General features: G+C 48.0%; 3 protein-coding genes across 4 annotated transcripts; 1 reads left to right on the top strand and 2 right to left on the bottom strand.

Annotated features, from left to right (window-relative positions):
* Positions 1–208: 208 nt before the first annotated feature.
* Positions 209–8,543, bottom strand: LOC113142082 (UPF0606 protein KIAA1549-like). The gene is made up of 10 exons (XM_026326853.1): positions 7,762–8,543; positions 6,409–6,611; positions 2,532–3,737; positions 2,232–2,314; positions 1,804–2,103; positions 1,491–1,677; positions 1,293–1,352; positions 957–1,108; positions 495–672; positions 209–331 (listed from the first exon to the last, which is right to left on the bottom strand). The coding sequence occupies exons 2-10, from the start codon at positions 6,506–6,508 to the stop codon at positions 216–218; spliced, it is 2,382 nt and encodes a 793-aa protein (XP_026182638.1). The 5' UTR covers positions 6,509–6,611; positions 7,762–8,543; the 3' UTR covers positions 209–215.
* Positions 8,544–8,693: 150 nt separating this feature from the next.
* On the bottom strand, positions 8,694–13,939 carry parp12b (poly (ADP-ribose) polymerase family, member 12b). Its single transcript, XM_026326859.2, has 8 exons — positions 13,592–13,939; positions 12,074–12,209; positions 10,955–11,216; positions 10,648–10,740; positions 10,122–10,248; positions 9,872–10,040; positions 9,642–9,762; positions 8,694–9,378 (listed from the first exon to the last, which is right to left on the bottom strand). Exons 1-8 carry the CDS (start codon positions 13,903–13,905, stop codon positions 9,230–9,232), a joined length of 1,371 nt encoding a protein of 456 aa, XP_026182644.2. The 5' UTR covers positions 13,906–13,939; the 3' UTR covers positions 8,694–9,229.
* A 27-nt stretch (positions 13,940–13,966) lies between these two features.
* Positions 13,967–18,381, top strand: ovch1 (ovochymase 1). Of its 2 annotated transcripts, none has more exons than XM_026326855.2 (13): positions 13,967–14,234; positions 14,679–14,741; positions 14,882–15,065; positions 15,173–15,248; positions 15,590–15,779; positions 15,862–16,001; positions 16,191–16,341; positions 16,420–16,458; positions 16,623–16,842; positions 16,907–17,049; positions 17,140–17,238; positions 17,461–17,561; positions 18,055–18,381. In XM_026326855.2, exons 1-13 carry the CDS (start codon positions 14,186–14,188, stop codon positions 18,223–18,225), a joined length of 1,626 nt encoding a protein of 541 aa, XP_026182640.1. In that variant the 5' UTR covers positions 13,967–14,185; the 3' UTR covers positions 18,226–18,381. The 2 variants fall into 2 exon arrangements, with proteins under 2 accessions (XP_026182640.1, XP_026182639.1); XM_026326854.2 differs by having other exon boundaries at positions 17,428–17,561.
* The last annotated feature ends 26 nt before the right edge of the window (positions 18,382–18,407 follow it).

Below are 18,407 nucleotides of genomic sequence, written 5' to 3'. Positions count from 1 at the left end.
TGCTGCTCTGAGTCTCTGCCGGAGGGACCGACACAGTTTCCACAGCTGGATACAGGTGTGAGACATGTGACACGCATGAGACAGGTGAGAGACAGGTGAGAGACAGGTGATGCAAGAGAAAGGTGACAGATGTGAGACACTTGAAACAAACTCTTGTTCTTTTTCTTCTGTGTGGGATAAACGTCCTGAGAACTGCAGTTCCCATCATGCCACAGTCAATGTTCAGTGGTGTGAGCTTCTCCTTGAGGCCTGTTGGTTGACGCTTTATGAATCTGTACCATCAGAGATTTTTGTGTGATTTCTGATTTTCGATGATCCCTGAGTTTAGTGTCTGTGTACGACACCAGTGTGGTCAGAATAAGAAGAGGTGGCACCGAGAAAAAAGAAGGAGGGTTGGGACCCAAATCAGGCTCAGAGTCAAAAACAACATGTTCCAGAAACATATCCATCATACCTGTGAGCTGAGTAACTGACAGATCCAGGTCTCGACTTACGTTGGGCCAGTGGTCTCTGGACTCGGTGTCCAAGTACAATGGCGGCTCTTTGAAGGTCCAGACGGTTCAGGGTTTCTGCCGTCACCTCGGCTGGGATCCGCTCACCACTCGGACCCTCCATGAAATACAAGACCTCCAGGGGGCGCTCCACCCCTGAAAGCCTTGCCACTCGCACCACCTGAGACACAACAGGCGAGTCACAGGTCACATTCAGCTTATTTTGACTAATACTCAGAGGATGAAATCCACTTCATTTCAACTGAGAACAGTGAAAATGGACATAAGAAGAACGGAACACAGATCTGAAGATGCGTCACTGTGTGAAACGCTCAGGTGTCCAGACATCTAGTTCAGTGGGTTGTGTATCCCTGTGACTCAGTGTATATTCCTGGACATTGTGTATATATACCTGTACTACGTGTGTGAATATACCTGTGTGATGTACCTGTATTGTGTATATACCTGCAGACTGCTGTTGCCTACAGCTGTAGCTCTCCTCCAGCGCCTCCTGCTGGACTCCTGCAGTCCCTCCTCCAGCAGCAGAGCCAGACGTCTCTCCAGACGAGCTTTGAAACTTCTCTCAGCCACCAGCTGCTCCTGAACTCCCAGCAGGACTGACAACAGAGACACAGGGAGGGGAGTCTCACTCAGCGCAAGAAAGAAATGAATGAAAACTGCAGGGGATCCACAAACATCAGTTTTCACTGATAACTTTCACTGATAAATACACGACCACGCAAGCTTCTGTAAGAAACCACAGCCAGACAGCTTGACACTAAGAAAACGAGGTGTTCTCACCTGTGCGGACCCAGGTGGAGCGCAGGTGGTGAGACGTGTTCAGCTCAGGGTAGTGGAACGCTGTGAAACAAACGCATTTGTCTATTTAACTTACGTGTTTGACCTGCTATGCTAACTCTACCTGGAAATGCTCGTCGCATGTTACGTGACGTAACGTTTCTAACTCCATGTTTAAGACACGTGCTAAATGTGTCGTACGTTCTGCGATCTGCAGGGCAGGAAATCCCACGTAGAAGCTGAACTCGACCAGGTTGAGCTTCCTGAGGTGTTCGCTGACCTCTGACCCTGTCACGTACCCCCGACCATCACGCACCGCAAAAGTGATGTGGACAGGTACCTTCTGCTCTGCCCCCGGCCGGGCCACACCCAGTGTGATGTTCAACAGCTGTGTGGATAAATCAGAAGGTTTCAAATCAACACCGAAATGTGAAGTGGGGAATCAATACGACGATTTATAAACAGGGCTGGAAGAACCGAAGCATGGTGACAGCAGACAACAGGTAAGACTCACCTGTATGGTGATGTTTCCCGTCTCCTGTGATCGTCTCTGTGTCTCTGCATACGCCATCATCAGGCCTCTCTCTACACGCTCGCTGAAGTTACAAACTCGGACGTCAATGTGGGCGGGGACAAACTGCAGCACAGAATGGATCTGATACCTGAGGTCAGGGACGGTGTAAAGCGGAGACACGGTGGGAATCGGGCCAAAGGAGCGTGGTGCTTGGCGGAGGGTATTGATGACAGAGATAGCGGTAAAGATCAATGATCCTGACACAACACGAAAGGCAGAACTGGACGGAGTTTTCAGGAACTAAAGAGGAAACAGGAAGTGAACAGGTGTCACGTGTCTGACAGCGTTATCTGCTATTTAGCTGGGAAGAAACAGGAAAAGACCCAAAGTTAGTGAAACCATTGAGTTGAATGAGCTGATGTTTGTACCTGGAGCTCCACTGAGGGATTGAACTCTCTCTTCAGAAGATCTCGGACCTGACTGAACCCTGGTGACGAACCTCTGGAACTGACTGCAGAATCAATAAAAACACCTTAATAAAAGTAAACAACTGAGTCTAAGTTAGGGTTAGGGTTAGTAGTAGTAGTTTCTTACTCAAACAATTACACAGGATGAGTACTTACTAAACACTGAGCCCTCAAATAAATACCTACAGAGATCCGTACTGAGCACAGCTCAATGTCTGACAGCACCTGGTTGCCCTGTCACCTGATCCTCGGTGGTCTTACCTATTCTGACCAGGTACATCTCAGGCTTGGTGACGTTACACAGGTACTGCCTGGTGGATGGGGTCTGGGCCACTCTGGGTGTGGTGACAGGGGGGGCTCTGGTCAGGCTGATGGCTGTGATCTGGGTGGTGGTGGTGATGGCGCTGGCCGTTGTTTTGGTTGTTTTAGTGGTGGTGGTCCTATTGGGCGGTCCTTTTGCAGTGACCACTGCAGGCCTCTCTGGTCTGTCAGGCCGGGTGGGTGGTCCTAGTGGAGGAGGGGGGGGCACCCGGCCGGTCGTGTTGGAAGGAGGTTGAGGTGGGTATCTGCCCGGAACTGGGATGTTTTCTTTGGATTTAGGAGCAGTAGGAAGAGGGGTAGAGGGGATTTTATGTGTGGTTGAAGGAGCAGGTAGTTCCTCTTCATCTTTGAGGGTGGGTGAGAGGGTGAGAGGAGGGGTAGGCCCTCCAGGAGGATGTCTGGGCCCTCCTGCTGGAGGAGGGCCAGAGCTTGGGGATGCAGGGGTTTGGGTTGTTGTGGGTGTGATGGGGGGTTTAGTGTCTGTCCTGTTAACCCAGACGTGGTCCTTCTCCCTCTCGCGGGCCAGCAGGTTGGTGTAGTACTCCAGACTGTTCATATCCGGCAGCAGCAGCTCCGTGGGCTCCAGTGGCATCATGTCCTCCAGGTCATAGTCCTCATCCCAGGTGGGGAAGATCTCTGGATGGGTGGGGCGAGTGTGCAGAGGAATGCTAGGCGTGGAGGAGGAGGGTGAAAGGGGAAGTCGTGAGGAGAGGGGGAGAGTGGGACGGGCGGGGAAGGCAGTGTCATAGGAAACCCAGTCCCCACCGGTGTCGTCGTCATAGGGCTGACTAGGCAGCGGTGTGGCCAGAGCCATCTCCTCACCCTCAGGTACCATGAAAGACAGAGTCTCCAGGTAGTCTCCAGACCCCCAGGCCTCCTCCGAGGTGGGGCTCTGGTCCCAAGTGGGTGGAGGGGTGAGAGTAGGCTGTGTGTGTGGTGGGAGGGGTGGGGGGAGGCTGGGGGACAGAAGGTCTGGGGGTCTCAGAAGGAGGTGGATCCCCTGAGCACCTGAGTCCGAGTCCTCTGCAGACCCTGCGCCACCACTGTTACCGTGGTAACCAGAGTCTGAGGACAGGCTGCGGGCCAGAGGTCTGGGAGGGGGGGAGGGCGATGAAGGCTCCGTCGTTCTGTTGAGGTCCAGCACAGCTGTAAGATACGACAGGTTTCATTAATTAAGTCTGTGCCCCTGACCAAACCTGAGGGCCCCCGACTAAACCTGAAGGCCCCTGACCAATTCTGGGGGCCTCTGGCCAAACCTGAGGGCCCCTGACCAAACCTGAAGGCCTCAGACTAAACCTGAAGGCCTCTGACTAATCCTGGGGGCCCCTGACCAAACCTGAGGGCATCTGACCAAACCTGAGGGCCCCTGACTAAACCTGAGGGCCCCTGACCAAACCTGAGGGCCCCTGACTAAACCTGAAGGTCCCTGACTAAACCTGAGGGCCCATGATTAAACCTGAAGGCCCTTGACCAATCCTGGGGGCCTCTGACCAAACCTGAAAGCCCCTGACCGATCCTGGAGGGCCCCTGACCAAGCCTGAGGGCCCCTGACTAAACCTGAGGGCCCCTGACCAAGACACAGGGCCCCTGACCAAACCTGAGGGCCCCTGACTAAACCTGAAGGTCCCTGACTAAACCTGAAGGCCCATGATTAAACCTGAAGGCCCCTGACCAATCCTGGGGCCCCCTGACCAAACCTGAAGGCCCCTGACCAATCCTGGTGGGCCGCTGACCAATCCTGGGGGCCCTGACTAAACCTGAAGGCCTCTGGCCAAACCTGAGAGCCCCTGACAAAACCTGAAGGCACCTGGCCAAACCAAAGCGTCTCTGACTAAACCTGAAGCCCATGACCAATCCTGGGGGCCCCTGACTAAACCTGAGGGCCCCTGACCAAACCAGAGCGCCCCTGACTAAACCAACTTCAATTTACCTGTTGTCATGTGTTCATGTTTTTTTGTCCATTGGAAACTGCAAAGACATAAATAAAACTTTCTTCAATTGTGTTATTATTGTGTTAGTGTGTTATTATTGTGTTGTTGTGTTATTATTGTGTTATTATTGTGTTGTTGTGTTATTATTGTGTTGTTGTGTTATTATTGTGTTAGTGTGTTATTATTGTGTTAGTGTGTTATTATTGTGTTATTATTGTTATTGTGTTATTATTGTGTTGGTGTGTTATTATTGTGTTGTGTTATTATTGTGTTATTATTGTTATTGTGTTATTATTGTGTTAGTGTGTTATTGTGTTGTTGTTGTTGTGTTGTTGTGTTATTATTGTGTTAGTGTGTTATTGTGTTGTTGTTGTGTTGTGTTATTATTGTGTTAGTGTGTTGTTATTATTGTGTTGTTGTGTTATTATTGTGTTATTATTGTTATTGTGTTATTATTGTGTTAGTGTGTTATTATTGTGTTGTTGTGTTATTATTGTGTTATTATTGTTATTGTGTTATTATTGTGTTAGTGTGTTATTATTGTGTTGTTGTTGTTGTTGTGTTATTATTATTGTGTTATTATTGTGTTAGTGTGTTGTTATTATTGTGTTGTTGTGTTATTATTGTGTTATTATTGTTATTGTGTTATTATTGTGTTAGTGTGTTATTATTGTGTTGTTGTTGTTGTGTTATTATTATTGTGTTATTATTGTGTTAGTGTGTTGTCATTGTGTTGTTGTCATTGTGTTGTTGTGTTATTATTGTGTTAGTGTGTTATTATTGTGTTGTTGTGTTATTGTTATCGTGTTATTATTGTGTTAGTGTGTTGTTATTATGTTGTTGTTTTGTGTTATTATTGTTATTGTGTTAGTGTGTTATTATTGTGTTGTTGTTGTGTTGTTGTGTTATTATTGTTATTGTGTTATTATTGTGTTACTGTGTTATTATTGTGTTAGTGTGTTATTATTGTGTTATTGTGTTATTATTGTTATTGTGTTATTATTGTGTTAGTGTGTTGTCATTGTGTTGTTGTCATTGTGTTGTTGTGTTATTATTGTGTTAGTGTGTTGTTATTGTGTTGCTATTATTGTGTTGTTGTGTTATTATTGTGCACATTATTGATGGTGGAGTGAAAACAGTGCTGTGCTGTTCTTTCTCTGCAGGCTTTTTAAACCTTGACTGGTCTCTTTCATCTGCTGCTGCCTCGTTGCCGTGGTGACGACGGGCTTTGCGGCAGCATCACATGCCGAACGGAGACGAGCCATTGGTATTCAGGATGCGACGCCCTCAGAGCCCCAGAGCCGGAGTGACGGAGTGTGTTATCTCAGCAACGTCCCTCCTCGCTATCAGTGTGTTCGCGTTTATCTGAACGAGCAAACAGACACAGGGGGCGCTCTGTTCGCAGGACCTGTTGGCTCTGCTGTGCACAAAGGCAGCGCTGGATGTCATTTATCTGTCATCTGACATGAACATCGGCTCCGTGCACGTCACGTCTGCTATTCATTTTAGTTTTCTTTGTTCTTATTTGTCCTCATAAGGTTCCTGCATCGAAAACTGTGAACAGAACTAAATAGAAACTGACAAAAGCCAGTTACTGGAATTAAAGTGAGTTTTCTCAGGTGTGTACGCGTCAGGTGTGTCTCTATGTTAATGGGAGTGTCGAATTCAGCATCTGATTGGTGGATCGATCTATCAGGTCACGTGACTTAATCTGAATTAATCTTTCCTCCTGCTGCCGTCACAGTAAAGTCTCCTTATTAGGACATCTACATTTCACTTCCTGTTGTCTACAGTTAGGTCAGAGTTCAAAGGCCAGGGGTCAGGGGTCACTTACTTAACAGCCACTCTCCACACTACTGGCTCTTTACCTTTTAAAGTCAGCTTACCTGCACCAGGTGAGCTCGAGGTCACTTTGGAAACCAGTGTACCGACCACTAGCAGGATCACAGCGAGTGCTCGCCTGCATGCTGAGGTACTAGGGTCCATCCTGGCCCAGGAGCTGGGGTCCGGTAGGATCACAGGGTCCGTGGTCCTCAAAGGGCCGCCGGTCTGATCCCAGTACAGAGCGCCGAGGGCCTGTCAGGAGGACCTGAACACCACAGAAGAAGAATGTGGAGTTACTGAAAGACTATTTAGTGAGTTCATGTTTACGACGCTGTTTTCTTGAATATCACGGGAAAACCTGCGACAGCTCCTGTTTCTGAGTCTCTACAAATATGTTGTCAAGGGTTAAGTGAAGGGAAGGACTAACACAACACTGTGCAAATACTCTGCAACTGAAGTTAAAATCCACTGCCCAAAGTGCTCACTACACAACATGGACTGTACTGGTGCAGCAGGCCCCTAATGCAGAGCTGCGACTGTAATCAATTCGTTAATTGATTAATTAAAATTAATGGCCAGCTACTCGGATATTTTTTCCAGAATAAATTATTCAAATATTCAGCTGCTGATGAAAATTCACTGCACTTGGGTCTGCCCGGACTCCCAAAACCACCAGGTCTCTGCAGGTCAGGTCCTTTATTTATTTAGTTTATTTGTTGGACTTTTCAGAATTTGACCCGAACCAGACAAAACAAACATTTCTATCTTTTCCTTGAGACCCCCTGCGGGGCCCCCACCCACAGGTTGAGACCCGCGGACTGGAGGCCTGTCCTACCTCACCATGAGGCTTGTCATGAATTAATCACGTCCTCTCACGGTACTCGGGCCCGGTTCAGGTCTGTTTCGGCCCTGCTCTGGATTCAGCACGGTCTCCAGGTCAATCACAACTGTCTGGCCTGGCTCGGCTCGGCCTCCTCTCACACTGACCCCATTATCGGACAGATTACCCGCTAACATCTACGGCCTGTTCCTCCATCCCTACGCCTCTCCGCCGCGGACACACCGGCGGCTGAGATCCCGCTTTACAGTCACCGTCCCGGCGTTAGAGCTGCCGAGCGTGTGCTCCGGTCCGGTGCCGATGTTAACGCGATACTGACACGGACCCAGTGTTTCTGGTGAACAGAAGCGTCCCGACCATCCTCCCTCCTTTATTTGACCCGTGACGGCGGCGGCGGCGAGCCGCAGCTGGAGCGTCCATGCCGCTCGCAGACACCGACACCGACGATGCGGACCAGACCCGCAGCAGCCCGACCCGCAGTAACACTCAGCAGTACAACAGCTTTCGCTTGAGAGAACGCCGAGCCGAGCCGTGCTAAGCTCACGGCGCGTTTTATCCCGAGTCAGAGGAGACCTACCTGCCATCCTGGAGATGCGGCTCGGGCGCGTCACGCCTCTCTACAGCCGCGCGGCGCGTTCCCTGCGCGTGGAGGGAGGAGGCGGAGAGTCCCTGCAGAATCAGCCGCCTCCTTGTGCGTCCGCAGTCTGCTTCAGCTCGCCTCCTGTGTGGAAGCCACAGAACCAACGATCCGCCTTTGCCAGGGCTGCTCCCTGGTCCCGCAGATTCAGGGCACGACAGATTCTGGTACCAGTCCAACCCGGCTCCGCCTGCTGCCCCGCATCATTTGACCCAAATCTACAATTCAAACGACGTCTTGTTTGACTTGTCTTGTCTGCTCTCACAGAGGTTTTATCAGCCCTGCACAATCCTGACCCTGACGGAACCAGGACTTTAGGATCCAGCTGTCGGTGAAAACACAAAGCAGCGAGTCTGTGCGGAGGCGGACAAAAGACGCTTCAAGTTTCAGGCTGCAGCTTCTGAAATGTGTGAGAATTTAATTTCCGCGTCAGACTAGGCTCAGTGTCCACCTTTGGTTATCAGACTGATCAATATCTTCCACCCCACAGGACCAAAACCAGCATTGAGCCTTTGGCAACATTAGTTTGTAGTTAGTTCTGCAGCTGCAATAAAGTTTGTGTTGAAAACATCAATGTTTTTTATTGTAAATGTCACTTTTTGTTCAATGAAAATGTGGAGGATCAATGAATGTTTCAGGATCTGCTCAGTAAGTTTCCTGCAGCTGTGACAGATGTTGGATGGAGTCATGTCACGGTCTAACATCTGGATGAATCATTCAGCTGCGTCAACAGCTGCCGACAAACCACTAACAAATGTTTTAGTATGAAAAGCTCAAGTCAGGTCCCAGGTGAGTACCGAGACCAGAAACCTGTGGACCGTGTGGAGGTGAAGCAACAGAAGCAAATGATTCAGTCTCAAACAACATTCCTGGTTATTTCTACAGTTTAATTGGAGGTGAGGTTCAAGAGCTGCATGCGTTGCTGTACGTCGTGGTAGGAAACTGGGGGGATGTTTGTGGCAGTGCACAGGGACTATTCACAGATTAACATACTGAGGTCCAGAATGGTGACAAGTTACTCTCAGAAAGTACGAGCCACATTTCTGCACCAAACAATGAGCGCTGAACAAAAAGCAAACAGTTTCTTGTGTTAAGGATAAAAGGTTGTGAAGCACGAAAACACAGCTGCTCCAGATGAGACTCCTGCCTCGTCCACCTCCCCTGCCCCGAGTCGCCACGAGTTCATGGCCTGTTTGAACGCATCGCTGTTAGCGGCTCCTGTTAGTGTGGACGTCCAAAAGCCTCTGGTTTTCAATCCATCTGGAAGTTGCTGCCATGGGTCAGCCCGGACCTAAGAGCGCTAATGCTGAGCTAAAAAACAGATCTACAATAACAGGCTCGTCAGAAACATTTTTATAGTAACAGGTAAAGCCTGGGGAAAACTGTGGAGTGATCATTACGTAAAAATTCATTCAGGTCCAAACAGATCTGCCAGAACCAAATCAGTTCGTGGTTTCTCTGCCGACGCCTGTTTCTCCACATCGACCACGGAGACGAAGCGAGGCCGACGCCGGACTTTCCTCTTGGTGTTGTGTTTGGGGTTTCTCTGGTACATGTCTGCAGCCAAGACGACATGAAGAGTCAAAACAGAGAAGAAGAAACTGTCTACTGATCCACATGCAGAATATTAAACTCTGAGCTAAATCAAGTTTATGTGACTTGCTTTGGGTTCAGCTCCTGAAATGGGATTTGTTTCAGCAGGATCTGCTTTGCCTCAGGGCTGGATTTTGAACTTGAACGGAAACTGACCTGTCTTTATGTGGTCATGACTTGGCACATGGTTTGAGTCCATATGACTTGTAAAACACTGACACAGGTACCTCTGAAGCTGAGGACGTACTGCCTCTGGCCTTTCGTTACTTGGACTTCAGCTGTTGGATCAGACAGAAACGCCTCCTCCAGGGTCCTGGACGTCACCGATGTGGTGCGCTGCTTCTCATCCTGAGGGAAGTACGAGAGCACAGAGGGGTTAGCAACATGACCCCTGTAATCTCTCCACACTCCTAAGCCTCCCAACCTTCATTCTTACACTTCTCAGGGTCCTACTCACCGGCTGCCCATACTCCACCCAGGTCCCCTGGTCCCCCTTGTAATACCACAGCCACTCCGTCGTCAGCAGGTAGTGCGGAGGCTTTGTTACCGAGGAAACCGTGGAGAGACGGCGAACATGCTGCGACTCCTGAGTCATTGCCAAGAAATCAACGGGCCGATCGCTGGAGCTACAAACACAGAAGTTTCAGCTGTCGCCTCAACAACCGATGAACTTCAACCCTGAACACAGGTAAGGTGTGACCTCTGACCTCTGTGTCTTAGATGGGTTGCAGAAGTCTCGCTCGACGTCCTCCATGTCCTGCAGCTCCGTCCAGGTGATGCCATTAAGCACCTCCCACTTGTAGGGCAGGTGGAAGTGAACCTGACGACATTCGTCTACACAACGAAGGGAAATTTAATAGTCTGTGAAAACTGAACAGGACAAAACTTCTATTTAAAAAATACCAATCATAAGTTGCCTTTTATTTTGTTATTGGTTTAGAAGAAACCAGAATAAAACAGAATAAACAAGACTATGTTAAATCCTCTCTTAATTGACATCAGTCTACAGGTCAAAATAAACTATCTGTGCAGTGCTGAACTGTTTACATTTGAACATGGGCTGACTGCACAAGCTCTCCAGTGTGAACGCGGTGATGTCTAGACTTTGCTGCCATCTGGTGGAATTTAGAGGAAACTACAACAGATTTAGGGGGAAATCCCTGCAGTGGATCGTGTGACCTCAGGGGTGTGTTAGACTCCAGGCTTCAAGTGAAAATGAAGAAGTAAACTCACTGTAGAACTTGCAGCTGCTTCTGATAAAGTGCAGGCAGATCTCCGTTTCTTCTGCCTGAGCAGCAGGTTTACAGAAAGCATCCAGACTTTTCTCTGGCAACAACACAAAGACAAGAAGAGTCACGTTGGCTTCAGCACTTTCAGCTGTCGACCAGGTGGATTTGCATGTCATGGCAAACGCACACCTGCGAGATTGTCTGCAGGTGCTTTAAATGTCCCCATCCCCCCAGACATTTAGCAGATCTGTGTCTTTGGCTTAAAGCTGAGTGTTCAGGTGAACAGATGTGAACAGGTGTGTTATCGTCACCTGGGGAGGTGGACGCATCAGCAGTGGTCAGGTAGTGCCTGTTCCTGTAGATGAAGGGTAGACTGTGGATGAGGTCTCCGCTCAGTCCTCGCTCCTCCAGCAGGTGGCGGCCGTGTTCGTCGATGGCGTGTTGTCGTTTACACTTGAGTCCGAACAAACAGTCACCCTGGACGAAGTGCTGGCACAGGTGAACTTTGGTGCAGGCGTTCTGGAAAGTGCAGCAGCCATGAGGAGCGGAGCCTTTGTTGTAGTGCAGACACACCTGAGAGCAGGAGAAACATCAGGGTTTTATAACGACTCACATGAATCCTTTATTTCGAAGATCATTTTCTCTGATATTCCTCATAGCTGTTTTGATTTTTGGGTAAAACCTTTATTTCTTTGGAGCTTATTAGCTGATATTCATGAGCCTGCTTACATTTAAGATATTTTAATTATCGTATATAGACTTGGAACCACAGGATAAAGATTTTCTCATAATTCTGAGGTAAGTTTCAGTTTTTTGTCGATATGATGACTTCAAAATGAAGAGATTTAGATCTTCTATGAAGGGATGAGTTTCTCAAATGATGACACGTCACAAATGAAGGATGTAAAAGTGATAACTACAAGAAAACTGTTTTACTTTACCTCTATGCAAACCGGCATGTCAACAGGACACTTTTATATGTTTCTTTCTTTTTCAGTTTATTTCAGGTTCTTCGAAGCTTCTCTCCGTCCGTTAAATCTTCACCCAGTCTGGGCTTGAATTTTCAGTTTCTTTTGGCATTTCACTCGAGCATCAGCCTGTCCTACTCTGACTTTTGTGCTCAGACTAATCTCTGAGGCCCAGATAAAAGGAAAGAGCAAAGCGAGAGTAAAGCAGACAGATTTCAGTCCGACAGTGAACAACAGAGAAGACGCTGCAGAAACACCTGCAACACAGACACGTTCCAAGTTTGAATGAAGACTGAGGAAGAAATCTTCAGTTCCCTGAGCAGCAAAATGACAAGGAAGAAAACAGCAAAGAACCTCATTTACAACAAAGTGTTTTAACAGCTGAAGCAGGATCAACTCATGGCACAAGTGAGTCACAGGTGAGTCACAGGTGAGTCTATTGTGCAGCGTGAAGGGCGTTACCTCTGGCAGTAGTGCAGGATCGTTCTGCAGCAGCAGCAGGGACAGGTCGTCCTCGTTCAGCTCGTGCAGAGTGCATTCTCTCAGTAATCCATAGTTGTGATCTGATCGGATGTTGTGGGAGAATTTACACGGTTTCCTGTGATAAACAACATTGATCAGTGGATTTATTGTGCATTCATCAATATAAACTAACCAGTGTCATGAGTATTGATGGAAATGATCAGGTTTAGCATCAGAATTAAGCTACATGGATGAGGCATCTACAGAGGTGGGAATAACGAAGTACAAATACTTTGTTACTTCCCACCTTCGTTTATACAAGTACAAATAGTTTGTTACAGTACTTAATTATTCAGTTATCTGTACTTTACTTGAGTATTTATTTTTGTGCGGACTTTGTACTATTCCTAAAACACAAATGTCTGTACTTTCTACTCCATAATTATCAAAACAGGCTCGTTACCTTTTCATCCTCTGTGGATGACGTCACGACATAAAATACGTAACTAACTAGAGGGAAATGTTCAGGTCTGCTCAGGTTATGACAGAGAGAAAACCTGCAGTGAGACATGGACAAAGGGATCCAGGGAGTGTTGCCGAGTCCGACGACGATGCAGCAGATTCGGAAAAGCCAGACATTCCCATCCACGGCCGTATTTAAAGACCTGATCAAGAATGATTCATGGTGAATGTGTTTTGTTCCGTGTACCAGCTCTGACCAGGTTGTTCCTTTTTTTGTGTGGAACTTTATTAGTTTTGTGGAATTATCAACAGATGCATTGTGTATCATTGACGGCAAAAAAACATTTGTACTTTTTACTTAAGTACATTTCAGACCCTGTACTTTCTTACTTTTACTTGAGTAAAGGACACAGTATCTGTAAGTATAGAAGTACTTTTGCCACCTCTGGGCATCTATTTATTACTAGACACCTTCAATGGTTTGGAGTAATGACACATCTGTGGTTCTTCTGTGAGACTTAATGGACCAGAACATCTGAGCTCAGTCTAAACACGTGAAGTTCTTTAATAAAAACACCCCAAAGATCTGATCCAGTTTTCAGGTTTGGACAGAGCAGATAATCCAGGTCCCCCTGACGTCACTAAAACGCCTCATCAGCTGATTAAAGGCCAATAACTGATCGTTTTTTTTTACTTCCGCTCAGTTTCATTTCTCTGGAAATCAATCACCGTGAGGTACCATCAGCTGACTGACGACGTCACTGACGTGTAACACCCCGAGTTTGGTGAACAACGAACCAATAAACTTCAGTTTCACTGTTCTTTAAGTTTCGTTTCGTGTCTTCACTCCTGTGGGGAGTCTGTATCAATCCGCCGCAGCGGGAGGAGAAAATAGTCCGCACTTCATCATAACTAGAACCAGGAGCGCGAAGTCTTTAATCTGGTTTTATTGCTGCGGTGTTTCCTGTGAATCTCGATCGCTCCTGTGCGTCATGTTTTACGTTTAGTCATTTCAAACTGTTTTCTGAGTGCGACACACCTGTGCGCGCGGCTCACCTGCCCTTGCCGAATCTGCAGTTTCCGTAGATGAAGAATTTGCAAAGGTGCAGCTGCTGGCAGCCTCCGCACGGCTCCTCCCGCCCGTAGCTCCTGCACAGCCGCAGGGACGTTTTAGCGACCACGGTGCGGTCCCCCGCCGGCCCGCGGACCAGCAGGAAGCGGGGACACTTCTGTATGATGAAGCAGAACTCTTCTTCGGTGATATCACAGCGCTGCAGCAGCTTCCGGTGCAGCTGCAGCAGCTGCATGGCTCCTCTGCTGCTGCACAGGACGCTGGTGGCGAACAGGACCTCCCTGCTGTACTCAGACATGTCGAGTCTTCGACTGCCTGAGTCCGACTGAGGTCTTCTCCGGTTCTGCCGGGAGAGACACAAAACCCTGACAACCACATCCGCTCTGAGACTGCCAAAATAAAAGGTCACTGCCAGACAACATCCCATTTGTTAAGTAAAGTACCTGGAATAACCCAGAAACCTCATCCCAAAGCCCGGGAAGGTGTGAGGAGTCAGAGCTCCAGGTGTGTCTAATCACACACAGGGGAAAGTGAAGAAGAGTCGGGGTTTGGACGGACTCTACTGATCCTGGGAGGACATGATGCTGTGTGTGATCCTGTCGCTGTGTCTGTTTACGCCTCAGACAGGTGAGAAACTTACGTGATAATTGTGACTTCCGCTCGCGCAGCTGAATTCAGTCCCAGACCACCAGCAGCTGATATTTCAAAAGGAAACAGTTTTGATTTATTTAGATGCTTCGTTCTGAAAACCAGGGAACCATCTGTGTCTGTGCTTTAATGGATTTTAAAAGATCAGGTCTGGTTTTCATCGGGGAGCATGTCTAAATTAGGATCCATACCTGGACCTGTTGAAAATGCAGCTCGATATCAAACAATATAATAATGATGAAGAGCAAATCTGGATTTGGTTAAAAGCTGATCAAACAGATCACTAATCGTTGGGCGAGTCTGGTCAGGACTAGAATACAAAATAAATCTCAAATTCATTTGAACATTCAGTTTTGTTTATTTTCTCACTTTGTTTTTGGTTTTATAAATGAGTGGAGCAAGTTTAAGATTTTTTTTCTTCAGATGGAAACGTCAACGTGACCCGGCAGGAACATGAAACTTTCTCTGGACTCTTTGGATTCAGCGGTTCGTTCAAAACTCTTAATTTCTAAACTGAATGTTTGATTATTACATTTGCAACCTCATAATTTAGTTTTTATATCAGTTTAACGCCCTCAGACCTGGGGGTCCAGTTTTACCTCTGACCTCTGTGTTGATCCCGTCAGACCTGGCAGGGGTGCGCTCCTTCAGTGCAGAGCAGGAGATGCAGACCAGGATCATCGGGGGTCAGGAGGCCTGGCCTCATTCATGGCCCTGGCAGGTTTCTATCCAGTTTGCCTGGGTGTCGGCCTGTGGAGGAGCCATCATCGGACCGACATGGGTCATCTCTGCCGCTCACTGCTTCAGAAGGTCAGGGGTCACTGGGAGGTCTGGGTTTCCTCGATGCTTCAGTTTGAATCCAAATGCTGCTACGAGCTGGAAACCTGCGCCTCACCAGTGATTCCAACCTGTTTCAGGTACAACAAAGCTTCTTTCTGGACAGTTCTGGCTGGAAAACACGACCTGGATCATCCTCATGAACCAGAACAGCAGGTCAGAAACACACAATCCACACACGGTGTCGGACATGATACAGATCCTGAGTGACCTGAGACCACCTGCATCTGTAGCCTGAACTAGGTGTTTATTGTTGTAACACTGACAGCAACATCCTCTAACTGGAACAAAGTTCCTGTTTTAACGTTTCCTGAAAGTCGTTTTTGGGTCCAGACCTAATCAGAACTTCACCATAGCACTGTTGCTCACTGAAGACCTGAGTTTTCATCACTGATTTTATCACCTGACATTAGTGCTACACTTACTGATACTGCCTGATGGACAGAAATAAACTAAGTCTCTGACTGAACCCGACTGCTGTTCTGTTCACGTTTCAGTTGGTTGGAGTTTCTAAGGTCATCAGCCACCCCGACTACAACACTCGGACTAAAGAGAACGACGTGGCTCTGCTGATGCTCCAACAGCCGCTGGTTTTCAACAAATTCGTCAGACCCATCGACATCTGGATGAGTCCACTACCTGAGTTCATAACGTGCACCGTCACCGGCTGGGGCTCCACCCGAGAGAGTGAGGATGGTTACCCTCTTCCACAAAGCTAATTCTGGAGGCTGAAACAAGCTGTGTAAATAGATGTTTGGTTTTTGGTCAGATGGTCCTCATGTCAACCGACTGCAGGAAGTGAATGTGACCGTGCTGCCCCCTGATGTCTGTAAGCAGATGTACAGCGGGAAGATCACTTCCTCCATGTTCTGCGCTGGGAAGGACAGAGGAGGAGCTGATGCCTGTCAGGTAAGTCCTGATCCAGAGCCTGTGGGAAATATACAAAAGTGGACCATTCGAGCTGAGTATCTGGACTCTGAGGACTTCATACTTGGCCTGCCAGAATCTAGGAACTCTGTCTCTTCACTTCTCTGTCTTGTCTCAGTCATCTTGCCGTCTCATCACGTGGTCTCTAATACTGTGCTGTCTCTGTCTCAGGGGGACTCTGGGGGTCCTCTGTCCTGCTTCACTGGCAGCAGGTATGAACTGGCTGGTGTGGTGAGTTGGGGTATTGGCTGTGGGCGAGCCAGTAAACCAGGAGTCTACACTAAAGTCCAACAACACACTCAGTGGATCTCAGACATGTTCAGTAAGTTTCAGTGATGATCCAACACCTGAGTGTTTACCTGTGAAACGTAATTATAATCGTGTCCTGTTTGGTTTCCAGATCAGAATATGATGTACGAAGGTGACGTCTCTGCTGACAGTAGGTTCTCACCTCACTCTGACACATTCATTTTCTTGGTTTTACACTGAACCAAAGTCCCTGCACAGAATAAAACCTCAGAAAGCTCGATGATATTAGAGCTCAGGTGTTCTTGTTATTGTTTCCATTCCTGGGTAATTGTTGATCGATTACCTGGATGACAGACGTCAGCTGTGGGCAGCAGAACTCCAGCTGTGACCAGGCTCCAGGCCTCGCTTTCCTCTCAGTGTCCCGGGGCGGTGAAGTGTCTGTGGGGAACGTGACCGAGTCCTGCCCTTTCTTCTGGCCCTGGCAGGTCAGCATTCAGTCCAACGGACAGCACTACTGCAGCGGAACGCTCATCCACCACCGCTGGGTCGTCACTGCTCGACACTGCAGCGTCAGGTACCACAGGGTTACTGTTGAGTGTCACATCACACGCTGCTGCTCACTGTCATTTTGCCTACAGAGCTAAACTGGACGTGGTGGTTCTGGGAGCTCATGACCTCAGCTTCTCATTGTCTCAAAACATCCCAGTGGACAAAGTCTTCAATCCGCCGCAGGACGGATCTGACCTGTCGCTGCTTCACCTCAGCGTGCCCACGAGATTCAGTATGAAAAGCCGAAAACAAACCACATACACGTCTTCTTTTCACCCTTTGATCCAGGACTTTACTGATGCTGTCCTCTGGTTCTGACCAGGATCCAGTGTGTCACCAGTTTGTCTCTCTGATAAAGACGAGGAGCTTGATGACAGCTGGTCCTGTTTCACCACTGGGTGGGGGGCCACTGAAGCGACAGGTGAATCCACATTTCTTTACATAGAGCAGGAAACGAGGCCCGGGTCATCTACCGGAGCATAGAGGAGGCTGTACTTCAAACAGCAGAACCACAGACACAGATCAAATTGATCCACACATCACTGCAGCAGCAAACACAAACCAGACCATTTATGGTTTTCCTCAGACTTTGCTGTCTTCTTGTCTGTAGAAAACATTGATCCAGATCTTCTGCACCACGTAGGATTGACTGTGGTGGATCAGAACCTCTGCAGGGAGAAGTGGGGAAAACTCATCAATGACTCTCACATCTGTTCACACCCTGCAGGTTCAGCAGCCTGCCTGGTAATAAACTCTTTCATTCATTCGTAGTCAACATCCACAAATTCAAATTCTCTGATCAGAGAGTCGGTTTATTAGGAACCCCCGTGTCGGACCAGGTTGGTCAATTAGGAACCCCCGTGTCGGACCCGGTCGGTTTATTAGGAACCCCCGTGTTGGACCCGGTCGGTTAATTAGGAACCCCCGTGTCGGACCAGGTCGGTTTATTAGGAACCCCCGTGTCGGACCAGGTCGGTTTATTAGGAACCCCCGTGTCGGACCCGGTCGGTTTATTAGGAACCTCCATGTCGTACTGAGTCAGTCTGATCCAATAGTCCTGCAGTAAATCCTCCTTCTTGAAGGTGAGTGTTGAGTAGTTGAAGGAACCTGTGACTGACAAAGTCAAAACATAAACCCTACGTTGGTTTATTTTACCTTTTATTTGCTTTCTTTCCCATTTGTCGTTTTGAAACTATACAAGCTGCTCAGTAACTAAAGTTCAGTTTTGTGTGTCCAGGGTGACTCTGGAGCGCCTCTGTTCTGTCAGAGACACGGCGCCTACGCGCTGGTCGGGGTGGCGACGATGGATGACCAGCCCTGTGATCCAGACAAACCGGCGGTCTTCACTAGAATATCATCTTATCAGTCCTGGATCGCTAAAGTCACCGAGGAAAATAAACGTATTTAACTCAGAGCTGATTGTGGAGGGAAATCTTTGATCACGGAGCCAATCACAACTTAACACTTAAACTGTGAAACATGTTTGATTGGATTAAATCTATTTATTCAGACAATTCCTCAAAGTACCAGCCTGTTTGAAAAATAAATCTTATTTTGTACTTTCCTGGCTCTGCTCTCTGACTTTTTGGA

Source organism: Mastacembelus armatus, chromosome 23 (assembly GCF_900324485.2).
Source record: "Mastacembelus armatus chromosome 23, fMasArm1.2, whole genome shotgun sequence".
Classification (NCBI taxonomy): domain Eukaryota; kingdom Metazoa; phylum Chordata; class Actinopteri; order Synbranchiformes; family Mastacembelidae; genus Mastacembelus; species Mastacembelus armatus.
The sequence above is the reverse complement of the archived record's forward strand: the minus strand, read 5'-3'. Positions and strand labels throughout refer to the sequence as shown.